The 13,686-nt window shown below is 47.3% G+C and overlaps 1 protein-coding gene across 1 annotated transcript in view; it reads right to left on the bottom strand.

Moving 5' to 3' along the window:
- Positions 1-13,686, bottom strand: part of LOC126272451 (uncharacterized) — a 70,048-nt gene that overhangs the window by 42,643 nt on the left and 13,719 nt on the right. The window contains exons 3-4 of the mRNA XM_049975328.1: positions 11,875-12,075; positions 275-396 (exon numbers count right to left, since the gene is read on the bottom strand). Of these exons, the coding sequence (XP_049831285.1) occupies positions 275-396; positions 11,875-12,075 (323 nt within the window). The remainder of the gene's footprint in view (positions 1-274; positions 397-11,874; positions 12,076-13,686) is intronic.

Raw genomic sequence — 13,686 nt, 5'->3', positions numbered from 1 at the left:
TTCCTGAAGAATACCTTCCATTGTTTCCTTTTCATGTAGGGAAGCACAAAGTAGATCTAGAATATCCTGACAGTTCAAATGAGCTATCATCTAACTGTATGCTAGTGTGACTATGATTTATATGACTGCCTGCCCGATGAGCGAATCACTAATAAATCTTCATGCATGAACGCGGCTGTTATAGTATCTGTTGCGGTACATGCAAACACACTTTATTGGACGAATAAACACTATCTCCGGTCCGTGGATCCGATTTAGCTGATACTGCACTTACCAGATCTTGATTCTCCGGCAGCTGTATGTCGAGGTACCTTTCTGCAAGATCTGCCCCAGTCCTGGCGACCATCAGGCAGATTGAGATTGGCACCATGACGTACCACATCGCCGACTGGTGCTCTGTAAAAGGAGACCGTATTTCAGGAACATTCTTTTACCATTTACTTCCGAAGCTACTGGTAACAGAAGTACATTCACGGAAAAATCCCAACACCCGAAGGAGTTTTGCAACAAACTTAAGTAGGCATGTTACTGCATCTGAATGATGTCTTCTCATTTCGCGCAAGTCTTAAGACTACAGAAAGGGAAGACTATCCGTACTCTGTCTGGCTCTGGCGCATCGCAGCAGCAGTGACAATGAACTGTTACGAATCTGCTACTTTAAGAACATCTCCGAGCCAGACGCCCACTTTCTGCATTCCACTGAGCCCAAAACATCTCTCTGCGACTTTTCTGGTCTCAACCGAGATACCATTGTAGGGCAGGGTGGAGGTCCGGTGTTTTCAGATTAAAGCTGGGTGTGCCTAAGTGCCAGTGAATGCAGTGCGCTGGTTAGGAGGAAGTCGTGATGTTTGGTTTGTGGTGCGCTCAAATGCGCGGTTATCAGCGCCCGCACAAATTCCGAACCTTTGTGCAATCTATCCTCTTTCAGGAATGATTATAAAATAACATGACAGCACAAACACTCATCTCGACACAGGTGAAAATACTACCCCCACCGGGAATCAAACCCGGAACCCCCTGCTCGTGAAGAGAGAACGCGACCGCAGACTAGGAAGAAGTTACTTGAGGGTCTGCTACCACACTGTGCTGGACCAACTGGACCTACAACTTCTTGTGGTCTAGGTTATGGTTACGTATGACAGCACTTTCGTAGTTATCGCATTGACCTCTACTACAAATTCGTACGTTAGTTTGGTGATTCAGCCTGCTGATCTATTATCCGTGAACAGTTCCATTCAGTATCTAATTAATCTAATATTCATCACTCTTCAGTCTCCGATTTGCCAAGCTAATCTTGACCGAACTTTTCATCGTCCATTTCCCATTTCCCTCCAAGGAAAAATTGCAGACAAACACCTGAAACCACTTAACGAATCTGTATCCCACTCTAAATGCTGCTTCTTTAGAAAAGCTCTTTGAATTGCCTGCCTGAATTTTATGCCCTATCCACTTCAGTTATTTTGCTGCCCGAATAGCGAAACTAGTACTTTGTCTTGCGATCTAATCCCGTCAGCATCGCCTTATTTAATTCACTGCATTCAATTATAGTTTTACTTTGGTTGATCATTGCAACATCTGTTTCCTAGTCTCCGTCCATTCCATGCAACTGCTAAAGATTTTGTTGTCTCCACGAATGGGAGAGCAACGGGACCGAGTCGTAAGGACGGTGGGAGAAACTTTGTGGCGCCAGAAGTTAATACAGACCATCTTCTCGGCAGAGAAACTGAAGCCATTGGCGACACTCCAGGAATAAAGGCGGTCAAGAGAACGCTGCAGACAGCGTTCCAGGAAACATGTACGCTGCGCGCTGCAATAGATGGTAAAATAGTCCACGACAAGGGAGCCTGATACATCAGCTGGGAGGCAATCCATTACTGGATTGATCGCTATGGCTAAGAGAGCGATGCTCGAAACTGAGCCCTATGGCACCTCATTCTCCTGGCGAAAGGTGTGACAGGAGAGAACCCACACGTACCCTGAACTGTCGACCTATTAAAAAGGAACGAATAAAAAGAGGGAGGCGACCGCGAAGGCCCCATGTATGCATGGTGCGGAAAATGCCCGCCCTCCAACAGGTGTCGTAAGCCTTTTCCAAATCAAAGAACACAGCCGCGGTCGGGCGATTCCGCAAGAAGTTATTCATAATGAAGGTCGACAAGGTAACCAGATTGTCAACAGCAGACCGGTGCCTACGAAATCCACATTGTACATTGGTAAGTAGGCGTCGAGATTCGAGCAGCCAAACCAAACGAGAGTTAACCATTCGCTCCATAACCTTACAGACACAGCTGGTAAGCAAGATGGGTCGATAACTAGAAGGCAAGTGCTTGTCCTTCCCTGGCTTAGGAATCGGTACAACAAGAGACTCGCGCCAGCATGCGGGGCATGTCCCTCAATCCAGAAGCGATTGTAAGTACGAAGAAGGAAACCTTTACCCGCAGCAGAAAGGTTCTTCAGCATCTTAATATGAATACAATCATGCCCTGAGCGGAGGACCGTGACCGGGCAAGTGCATTTTCGAGTTCCCGCATGGTGAATGGGGCATTATAACTTTCACGATTCGAGGAGTAGAAGTTAGGTGGCCGAGCCTCCTCTGCCTGTTTTCGGGGGAGGAAGGCAGGGGGGGGGGTAATGAGGAGCTCGAGACCTCTGCGAAAAAGCGGCCGAAGGCATTGGAGACATCCTCAGGGGCCACAAGGACGTCACTCGCGACCGTCAAGCCAGAAACTGGTGAGTGGACCTTAGTTCCAGATAGCCGGCGCAGGCTACCCCATACAACAGGAGTAAAACTGATGAAGGTGCTTGTGAAAGCAGCCCAGCTGGCTTTCTTGCTTTCTTTAAAAGCACGACGACACTGCGTACGTAATCGTTTGTAAGTGATACAATTTGCCACTGTAGGGTGGCGTTTAAAGGTGCGTAAAGCACGTCGACGAGCACGTAAGGCGTCTACATGCTGCGGTCCACCAGGGGACCGGTACGCGGCGTGGAGAAGTAGGGTGAGGGATGGAATATTCAGCAGCAGTGAGAATAACTTCCGTGAGGTGTGCGGCCTTACTATCGCAGCTTGTGAAGGTTTGATCCTGAAAGGTCGCTCTGGAAGAGAAGAGCCCCCAGTCTGCTTTGGAGATGTTCTAATTAGTTGAGCACGGAGAGGGGGTATGATGCAAGAGACGGATAACACACGGGAAGTGGTCGCTCGAATATGTATCAGAAAGCGTATACCAGTCAAACCGGCGTGCAAGTTGGGTAGTACAGAGAGGTCCAAATGGGAATAGGTGTGAGAAGTGTGAAAGAAAAGTAGGGGCGCCAGTATTGAGGCAGACAAGATTGAGCTGGTTGAAAACATCTGCTAACAGGGAGCCCCTCGGACAGGATGCTGGAGAGCCCTAAAAAGGATGGTGAGCATTGAAGTCTCCAGTTAACAAAAGTGGTGCAGGTAGTTGAGCAATAATTTGCATCATGTCTGCCCTGGTAACGGCAGACGACGATGGAGTGTATACGGTACAGATGGAAAATGTAAAAGTGGGGAGAGTAATGCGGACGGTAATTGCCTGCAGGCCGGTGTGCAATGTCATGGGATCATAGTAGATATCATCCCGGACCAGCAACTTAACCCCTCCATGAGCCGGAATACCTGCCACAGGGGGTAAGTCAAAACGCTCAGAGGTGTAGTGTGCCAAGGCAATTTGATCGCATGGGCGTAGCTTCGTTTCCTGGAGGGCTACGACGAGCGGAACAGCAATTTCAAGTCCTCTCGGTTGGAGCGAATGCTGCTAATATTCCAGTGAAGTGCCATTGAGAAGATGCAAGAAGGGGTCATCTCGAAGGCCACCGAGGGCCCAGCTTCGAGCGAGCACTGCCGCCGCTAGCAGTAGGCGGACAGTCATCGTTTATTTGTTCTATAGGTTCATGTTAAGATGGCTGGGAGGGGGAGCTTCCTCCTCCGGTGAACGGCCAACCGTTCGGCTACCAGCGGTGCGGCCAGGCGAAACGGATGACGGCCTGGGGCGGCAACCGCTGGGTGGCGCAGGAGAAATTCGCCGTGGCGGGGAAGGAGAACTGTGCTTCCTATGAGCCTTCTTGGAAGGTCGTTTTGTGGAAGTATTGGTCGATGGCTGGGAGTTCGAGGTACGTAGGAGGTCTGCACGAAACGGTTCCTTCTTGAAGGCCCGTGCATCTGACTTCTGGGTCTTCGTCTTGGCAGAAGCCGATAGAAGTGCTTGTGTGCGAGGGGTGACTGGAAGAAGAGGAGACGTCGACCGGGCGATCTTATCACTGGCGGAACGGACGACCGTAGTGCTGAAGGTCAGATCACATGTCTGCGTCGCCACCTCCCTGTTAATCCGAGGAGAGGCGAGGACAGTACTGCATTTCCCCACTGGGAGCAGCATGGGCTTCCTACTAGCCAATAGCTTGCCAGCAGCCGAGGTGGACACTAATTTCTTGGATACAGCGTTCTTCTTTGTAGATGGGACAGTCGCGGGAGGACGCTGTATTGTCACCCTGCAGTTCACAGAACGAGGAGACGGAGGTGGACAGTCACCCTCATGGGCATCCCTGCCGCAAGTGACATTTGGCTGCATTGGAACAAGACTGGAGAGAGTGATTAAAGCGCTGACAGATGGCAGCGCTTAGGTGTCGGGACATAGGGGCGACCAGAAATAATCTCGTATCCCACTTTGATGCGCGACGGCAGCTGAACACTATCGAAGGTCAAGAAAAGTGTCCGGGTCGGTACAAGGTCTTTGTTGACCTTTTTCATGACCCTATGGACAGCGGTCACGCCCTGCTCAGCGAGTAAAGACAATCTCGTCAGTCAATCCGTGGAGTGATCTTGTATATACCACAAGTGACAAATTCAAAGAGTGGTGAGCTTCCACCCGGACAGGGAACGTGTACAGGAGTGGCCCAAAGCAGTTTTTGTGCCTGAAAGGCGCTCACAGTTTCTAGTAACAGGGTACCGTTACGCAACCTGGTACAAGACTTGAGCGATCAGGCTATGGCATCTACGCCCTTCTGGATAACGAAAGGGTTGACAGAGGAAAAATCCTTTCCGTCCTCAGATCGAGAAACTACGAGGAACTGTGGGGCAGGCAGTAGTTCTTTTGTCACTGGTTGCTGGCCAAGTTTCCGTTTGTGGGCAGAAGTCGAGAGAGAAGAGAAAGCCATTGCGGAAGAATCCCCCATGATTGCCAGCGTCTCCGATGGCGCGCTCCTTCCTTGTGGGGATCCTCTCAGAGGGCACTCCCACCTTAGGTGATTGTTCACATCTCAGGTCACACCTCCCGAGAAACGGACGGAGGGACCAAGCGGCATGGTCGGAAGGTGTCAGGCAATCACCCCTCTCTGGGCCTGGCCTTTACCAGAGGGTATTGCGTGCCTTACTTGTCTACCCAGGGCGGGGAATTACGCGTTACCCCGTCACTTGCTACGCGTGCGAACGCTTGGGTCGGCCTTCAGGCACGCACAGGGAGGAAGGAAGGAAGGAAGGAAGAAGAGGAAAAAGAAAGGAGATGGAAAGAAAGGACAGACTGTCTCAAACGCCGAAGCGGAGACCAGAGAAGGAGAAGACAAGGAGAAGAGTAAGACAGTGAGATGGAGAAAAACAAAAGAACCAACCAAAGGAAGGAACTAGAAGTGAACAAACCAAAATGACCGCAAATATAGGTCGTGGAACCGTCCTTCTCCGGACGTAGGCGCTAACTACACCCCTTAAGGGGGAGGGAGTCGTTTTAGTCGCCTCTTACGACAGGCAGGAATACCTCAGGCCTATTCTAACCCCCGGATCCGCAGGGGGGCCGATGCAGTTTAAGATAGTGAGGAGATGCTTTTGGCAAACCACCAGTACGTGCTATATCATTTGGTTGTGGAAGTGGTGTGGCCCTGGTGCTTTATCAGGGTGGTGAGGTAGAGCACTGGTGAATTCCCACGCGTTAAATGGACCATTACACGTCTCCAGGTAGCATGTTGTAAGGATTGTTTTCACTCCACCCGCTGTTTTACAAAATTAAAGAAAGTTTGATAATCCCAGACCCTGATGCTCGAGCATAATGTAGAGCTTAATTGGCAACAGTGTGGGTCAGTGTAGACAATGCCATTCAGAGTAATACCTGGTACACCTGCAGGTGTTGTTTCCATGGAGACATCTTATCTTTGCCCAGACACACTAAGGGATGGTACGTGGTCCTATGACTGAAACATTGTTCCCAGCATATACAGTTCCTTCCTTGTTAAGTGGCGGTCCCAGGGACGGAGCTGCCTGTGGGGAATCACGTGCTTTATCGATGGGGACCTCTCACGGATTTGAGGAGACTGCCTACGATCTTAAACGGCGTCTGCCATCTGATCACCACCAAGCTACTGTCATCCGTTAGTGTAGGCCAGAGGAACAGTGATGGCTGAATCAGATGCCAAAAGAGTGGCTGTAGTTGTATTCTTGACTGCCTCCACGATATATCAATGTGGCGAAAGACTTAGGTGAGCACTGTTTAGAGCTTATCTGGGCAGACGTCCAGTGGCGTGACAGTGAGGGAGATAGTGATCACTTCCCGAGATTGTCTAACACCTAAGTCATTGTAGACTTTTCAGTGGATAGATGGGAGAAGAGTGCTGCAAAATGTGAAGGGCAAGAGCCGAGAAAGTTCTGTGTAGTACAGTTGAGTGTGTGGGAGTATCAGAGGCGAGGGTCAAGTTCTGCTAGCAAGTTTAGGTATTTACTGCAGCGAATGATCAAGGTTGCATCCCACAATGGGTTATGGGCGCTTAACTCACCCAAGCTAGTTAAGATGGGGGAGCTTAGAGACCAGTGCAAAAACTGGTTTTCCAACGTATTTTATTGGGAGGGAGGTAAACATTGCAGCTGTTGGTATCCTGAATCAGCCAGTCTTTAAGGATGTATTGAGAGGGCACAATTTTGCTGTATAGAGTGCCTGGAGCATATGTGTGAAGTCCATCCGACATCTTGTCGGAGGTAGCGTTATTCTTATAATATCCCCACTATGCAGGAAGGGCCAGAATCTGGGCTGTTGCAAACCATGTCTCTTGAACAGTCCAGAAGGCGGGGAAGTGGTTAAAAGACGTCTTCACTCAGTCATGCTACAATTCCACTGGGGAATAATGTTTATGTACTTTGAGGCCACGAATGGACCAGGGATGCAGATTATGCCTTAGGATCTTCCGCTGCCACTGAGTAGTTGTGTCAATATACTCAAGTTCCGAGTTGTCTGGTTCGTACCAGGGTCTCAGGGGCTACTGGTATCTCCACCTCAGCCATAGGAATGGAATAGGTATTTGGCGGTGCGGGCACCACCGGAAAATTTTTCCTCCTTTATGGACTTTCTCATCAGATTTCGACGACTGCGAGAGAAGGGTCTTTTTAGTGTCTTCCATTCTCTGGGAAAGTGCTCTGATGAGCGGGGAGGATGGTGGTTTCCACAGTTACCACCGATTAGGCACAAGGAGAACATATGCTAAGCGCGCGCCTATCTCTACATATGGTGCTAGCGTTGTAACACAAGGTCGTGTGTCCGAGTTTCGAGTATGTTAAGCACGCCGAGGGGGAGGGAGAACACACAGTTCCAACTCACATCGGTATACCATCACCGTGACCCTTTCAGAGACTGAATTGCCCTCAAAGGCCAAGATGAAGGGAAGACACTAGTAGCTACCCTGTTATCCTCTGGCTCCCTGTGTAAATGACAAATTTTACAGCCTGTCGCTCTTTATCAGATTGTAACAACAGGTTTTTGGAAAACTATGCCCTGAGCCATGGTAACATGAGTAACGATCATCAGTATGTGACTGAGTTTGTTAAAAGTGAGCAGAGTAACTGTACAGGGAATGCCGTTTTGATCGAAATTTCAGCACTCCGTTTTGGAGACGGCTGCAGCTTCCCCCAAACTTGTCTTTTGTAGTTTCTACAAGGAACCAAGACTGGTCGAGAAGGAATCGGCATCAGTCCCTGTGCAGATGAAGTATTGTGTGGAGTAAGTCTGCTGCTTGGCCCTACGTTTCCCTCTGAGTAGCCAGGGAAGCGGACATTTTAGGCTCTTATCTATTTGCATTTAAGGATGACTATCCTTTCATTGAGATTCCTGCACTTATGGTCACTAGCAGTATATAGCTTCATCCGCTTCATTTGCAGCTTATCTGTTGTTGTGGCACTCATTCCAAACAGGGGCTTTCTCCATGGGCGCCAGGTAGCCTTCCCAATGCCCACCTGGTAAGTAAACAATTGCTCAGAGGATCCGTGAACCTGCCACGACAGGCACATTTTCCCGTTATGTATGGGGAATTCTTGGCTCAGGCACAGACAGTTCGATCCCTGCGTGGTGAAATGGCTACCACCGTGCAGGTAGTTACATAATTGTATGCCTTATGTATTTTTTACACAGTTACAGAAAATGGAGAGCAAGTATTAGTTTTGCCTGATGAGTTCATTAATTTAGACAGATTGTGTTCTGAGAAATAGCATCAGTTGGGTGATTTGATAGGCCTATCACTGCAAGCCGGTCGGAGGCCAGGGGAAGCTGATTGGTACTGTGTATTAAGGAAATTTTTTGCGCCTAGTGCAGAGAACCCAAATTGTCACTTTCGAAGGACGCTCTTAGACTTAGAGTCTTGGTTTTCAGAAAAAATGTTTATGTGAGCATTAGTAACCAAAAAATGGTCCAAATGGCTCTGAGCACTATGGGACTTATCTAGGGTCATCAGTCCCCTAGACCTTAGAACTAACCGAAGGACGTCACACAACACCCAGACACCACATTACTAACAGTTAACGAAGTAAAGTATATGTTTAACCAACATTAATAGTTTGACTTCACGATTTGAGGTGTGCAAGTTAACTACACGAAATGTCATACTGTGTGCGATGTGAAAATTTGTTGCAGAACTGCCTTCCGACGCCGAAGATTAACTGCGTAGTAATACTGGACGGTTCAAACAGACGAGACAAACTAATATGAAAATCAAATTAACAAAGTACGTGCTTATCTGCTCAACGTTAATTTTAGAGAAATGTATTTGAAAATAAAATTAGACAATTTTACGCATGTTTCTGTCGTTTAACGTACCACGGAGAAGTGCAGGAAATGTTCCAGGAAACTGGTACCAAGTATGTTCTTTATCAATTTATTGGAACAGCATAAAAGACCATTTGTAGAAGCGAGTATTTTGATTGTGCTTAGCTTCTAGGCATTTGATATGAGTATTTGTACATTTTGAAGTAACCGATTTTTCTAAGAATTTTCAGAGTAGTGTTCTATGCTGGCAAGAGAATGATCACTCAAAATAGACGACCATATTACCAAATTTTTCACAATTGCGATTTTCGGCATTGTTTTTATCATGTATGAAAGTTATACCTATTGGTGAAAACGTTTGTGCTGGACTGGGACAAACACACATTTCCCGCTTACTGCCAGCGGTCCCTTTATGTGCGCCCCTTCCATGATCTATCTGAACCTTCGTGTCAGTACCACTACTCTACGCCTCGCCGTTTACCTGGCCTTCCACGACAGGGTTAACGAGACATGTTTTCAATGTTTGTGTTTCCGTTATTTTGGCAGTCTAGCCTATAATGTAATACTTATTACAATTTGTTCCTTCCGACGTTCATGCATGCTTACTGCTATGTACCGAGTGCTTATAATTTAAGTGCAGCTTGTCGGAGGTCCGTGTGGGCTATGATTATCGTATGGGAGGGGAACTTTGTGGATATTCTGCTGCGTTGATGCAGAACTGACTCACGCTGGAAAAAGTAGTTCTAATTCTGAGCACAAGGTGTCCATCTGGTGTTATGACTACAAAACCGTATAGAAATGTGTGTATTGTAATGGATTAGGAATGGTAGGTTCACAGAAAGATCAAAGTGAATAAAGTTAATGTTTAATAATAAAATAAACTCTGCTTATAGTGTTCAATAGGGGCACCAGAGACGTCAACGTGCTGTACAGTCAGATTTGCACCTGGTGGCGACAACTGATTTTTAACGGCGTAAATGAGATTTGTATAAACGCATTGGCATAGCTGTGAAATTTCGCTGCCATACCATAATTACACCCCACACTGGACCTCCATGAGTAGCTGCACATTGAATATAACCATGCTACTGCGGAAATCAAAGTTCTAATTAGATTTCAGAATTTAAAAAAAATATATGAGGTTTTGTCTAGTGATGCCATGTGTGGCTTTACGAAAACAATTATGGTTCGTATCCGCTGTTCTGTCAGCGTAGTTTTCTGAATCAGAAATAGAAACAAGCTTCGTGATTTGTTAAGCAGAATCCCAAAAATTGACTAATGGGATTTAACTGCTCGCCTCTAATAAAGTGAGTACTGAAACAATTTGACTCGTTACTTCAGGAATTTTACTATGGCTTGTAAGAGGTCAGTGAACTACCAACTAAAGTAAACTTTGTAAATTATCCGATTGAGACCGGCCTGAGATTCATCTGAATATAATAAATTTATAGAAAACAGAAGCTGTAAGTACTTCATGTTGTATCCCTATAATGTTCCAGGGGAAAAGATATCGGAAATTACGTCCAGAAGAAAACATGGTTTTATCATATTTGCTTCACACACTTAGTAAATAGGTTTATAGGCTGTATTACATTTAGTGCAGTAATGTAATAACGAAATTTGAAGTAAATTCTCTAAGAAGCTACTTCTGAAATACGTATATTTCGAGAAAAACTAAGTAGGATGTTACGTTCTATGATTTTTCAAATGGAGATGCATCTCTTTCCCCTTTTCTGGGAGTCGGAATCACAGCTTTTTCTGCAATGAGAATATTTCGTTGTCCGAAGTCGGGATATCACTTGACAGCTATTCAGATTTCCGATTCTAATTTTTCGCGACGTACTGCACCAATAAAGAAATTTTGTACTGGTAACTACACCATATCAGTGACTATGAAAAAATGCACGAGGGGTGTTTAATAAATAAGGTAACATTTCGTCTCTTCACATTTCGGTTGAAAAATGCGGGCCGACCTTTGTGACCGAGCGGTTGTAGACGCTTCTGTCCGGAGCTGCGCTGCTGCTATCGTCACATGTTCGAATCCTGATTCAGGCATGGATATGTGTGATGTCCTTACGTTAGTTAGGTGTAAGGGACTGATGATCTTAGAAGTTAAGTCCGATAGTGCTTAGAGCACGCGGAGTGTTTCGAAAAACGCGGAATGTTTCCGGTAAGTGTCCGCACTATACGAAGTCTTTTGGTGGAAAGTAGCGTTTATAATTAAGGTACATTAAAAGCAGAGACCTGTTATTGAGTCTTAGTGGAAAACCGGTCTGCAGATATTCATAGAGTCTTCCAGAATGAATACGGAGACCTGCCAAGTAACGGAAGCGTTGCGAGTCATTGGGCCAGGCGTCTACCATCACCGGAAGAAGGTCGCGCAAACTTATCTCGCATGACAGCCGGCCTCCCTAAGCTGTGAGAAGTGCAGACACTCATTCGAGGTGGACGGACGGATCACGAACACCTCGTTATATAAATGGAGGCCTGTCGTGCTGAAAGTCTACCACCAGCTGGGGTTCTAACTTCCGACTGTCTGGCCCAATGAAGGATGCTCTCCATGGGAAGTGGTACTTGGGTGATTAGGACGTAACTGATGCAGCAGGACTAGTGGAGTGGTGGGCGTACCTGTCCTCCCAGTAGTTAAGTGGCCCAGCTGTGTCGGATTGAATGTATATTGCCTTGAAAAATTGCGTTTTTGCAGCCAAAGGAATGGCGAGTAATATTGTGTATTGGAATCCTGATCATCATCAACATGTTTTCTGAAATGTTTTTGGAGCCCTCCCTCGTATGTTTCTCATGTTAGGGGTGACAATCTTATCGGATTTGTCGACAGTGCGTAGTGCCTCACCATTGGCGGCAGCGTTGGCCCAGAGGGTGGTGTGCTCGGCAGCACTGAGGGCGTGGTTGACGGCGTCCAGCACGTTCTGACCCAGCGGCTGCCCCGAGAAGCGCGTCGCCACGCGGTAGATGAGGCAGCGGCTGACGTGCAGGCCTCGGAAGCACAGGGTGCGGAGGCTGGGCTCCGTGTGCCGCGGTGCCGCTGCGCCACCTGCGCAGTTCCACCACCGTACTCAGTCAGGGCTGTAGCTTAGTGTCACATTTTTATGCAACAGAACTGTAAACGTCTGGAAAACAGCAAAGTAACGTAACAAAACGAGACTAGTTACAGAGGAAGTATACTTAACACACGTCAGCCCATGTGAGAACAAATGCTAACTAACGTTTATACACGCAAACAGACATTTTAAGTAAGTAATTAAACGTACTTATGACGCTGAATTATATTCTAATACTCCCTTTGTCAATTTTTCCGGACAGTTTTTTTATTTCTGAGTTTGCACTACCTGGTACACTACTGGCAATTAAAATTGCTACACCAAGAAATGCAAATGATAAACGGGTATTCATTGGACAAATATACCCGAACTGACATGTTATCACATTTCCACGCAATTTGGGTGCATAGATCCCGAGATATCAGTACCCATAACAACCACCTCTGACCGTATTAACAGCCTTGATACGCCTGGGCATTGAGTCAAACAGAGCTCGGACGGCGTGTACACGTACAGCTGCCCATGCAGCTTCTACACGATACCACAGTTAATCGAGAGTAGGGACTGGCGTATTGTGGCGAGCCAGGAGCTCGGCCACCATTGACCAGACGTTTTCGATTGGTGAGAGACGGAGAATGTGCTGGTCAGGGGATAAGTCGAACATTTTCTGTATCCAGAAAGGCCCGTACAGGACCTGCAACATGCGGTCTTCCATTATCCCGCTGAAACGTAGGGTTTCGTAGGGATCAAATGAAGGGTAGAGCCACGGCTCGTAACACATCTGAAATATAACGTCCACTTTCCGAAGTGCCGTCAGTGCGAACAAGAGGTGACCGATACGTGTAACCAGTGGCACCCCATACCATCACGCCGGGTGATAACGCCAGTATGGCGATGACGAATACACGCTTCTAATGTGGGTTCACCGCGATGTCGCCAAACGCGACTACGACCATCGTGACGATGTAAACAGAACCTGGATTCATCAGAAAAAAAAAAGACATTTTTCCATTTGTGCACCCAGATTCGTCGTTGAATACACCATCGCAGGCGCTTCTGTCTGATGCAGCGTGAAGGGTAATCGCAGCCATGGTCTCCGAGCTGATAATCCACGCTGCTGCGAACGTCGTCGACCTGTTTGTGCACATGGTTGTGTTGCAAAAGTCCCTATCTGTTGACTCAAGGATGCAGACGTGACTGCACGATCCGTTACAGCCATGCGGATACGATGCCTCTCATCTTGACTGCTAGTGATACGAGGCCGTTGGGATGCAGCACGGCGTTCCTTATTACCCTCCCGAACCCACCGATTCCATATTCTGGTAACTATTTGGATCTCGACCAACGCGAGCAGCAATGTCGCAATACGATAAACCGCAATCGCGATAGGCTACCATCCGACCTTTAATAAAGTAGGAAACGTGATGGTACGCATTTCTTCTCCTGCTTAGACGAGGCATCACAACGCTTCACCAGGCAGCGCCGGTCAACTGTCTATGAGAAATCGATTGCATATTTTCATGTCAGCACGCTGTAGGTGTTGCCATCGGGGCCAACCTTATGTGAATGCTATGAAAAGCTGGTTGTTTTCATGTCACAGCATC

The sequence above is a fragment of the Schistocerca gregaria genome, chromosome 5 (assembly GCF_023897955.1).
Source record: "Schistocerca gregaria isolate iqSchGreg1 chromosome 5, iqSchGreg1.2, whole genome shotgun sequence".
Classification (NCBI taxonomy): Eukaryota; Metazoa; Arthropoda; class Insecta; order Orthoptera; family Acrididae; genus Schistocerca; species Schistocerca gregaria.
Note: the sequence above shows the minus strand (reverse complement) of the source record. Positions and strands in the feature narration are given on the sequence as shown.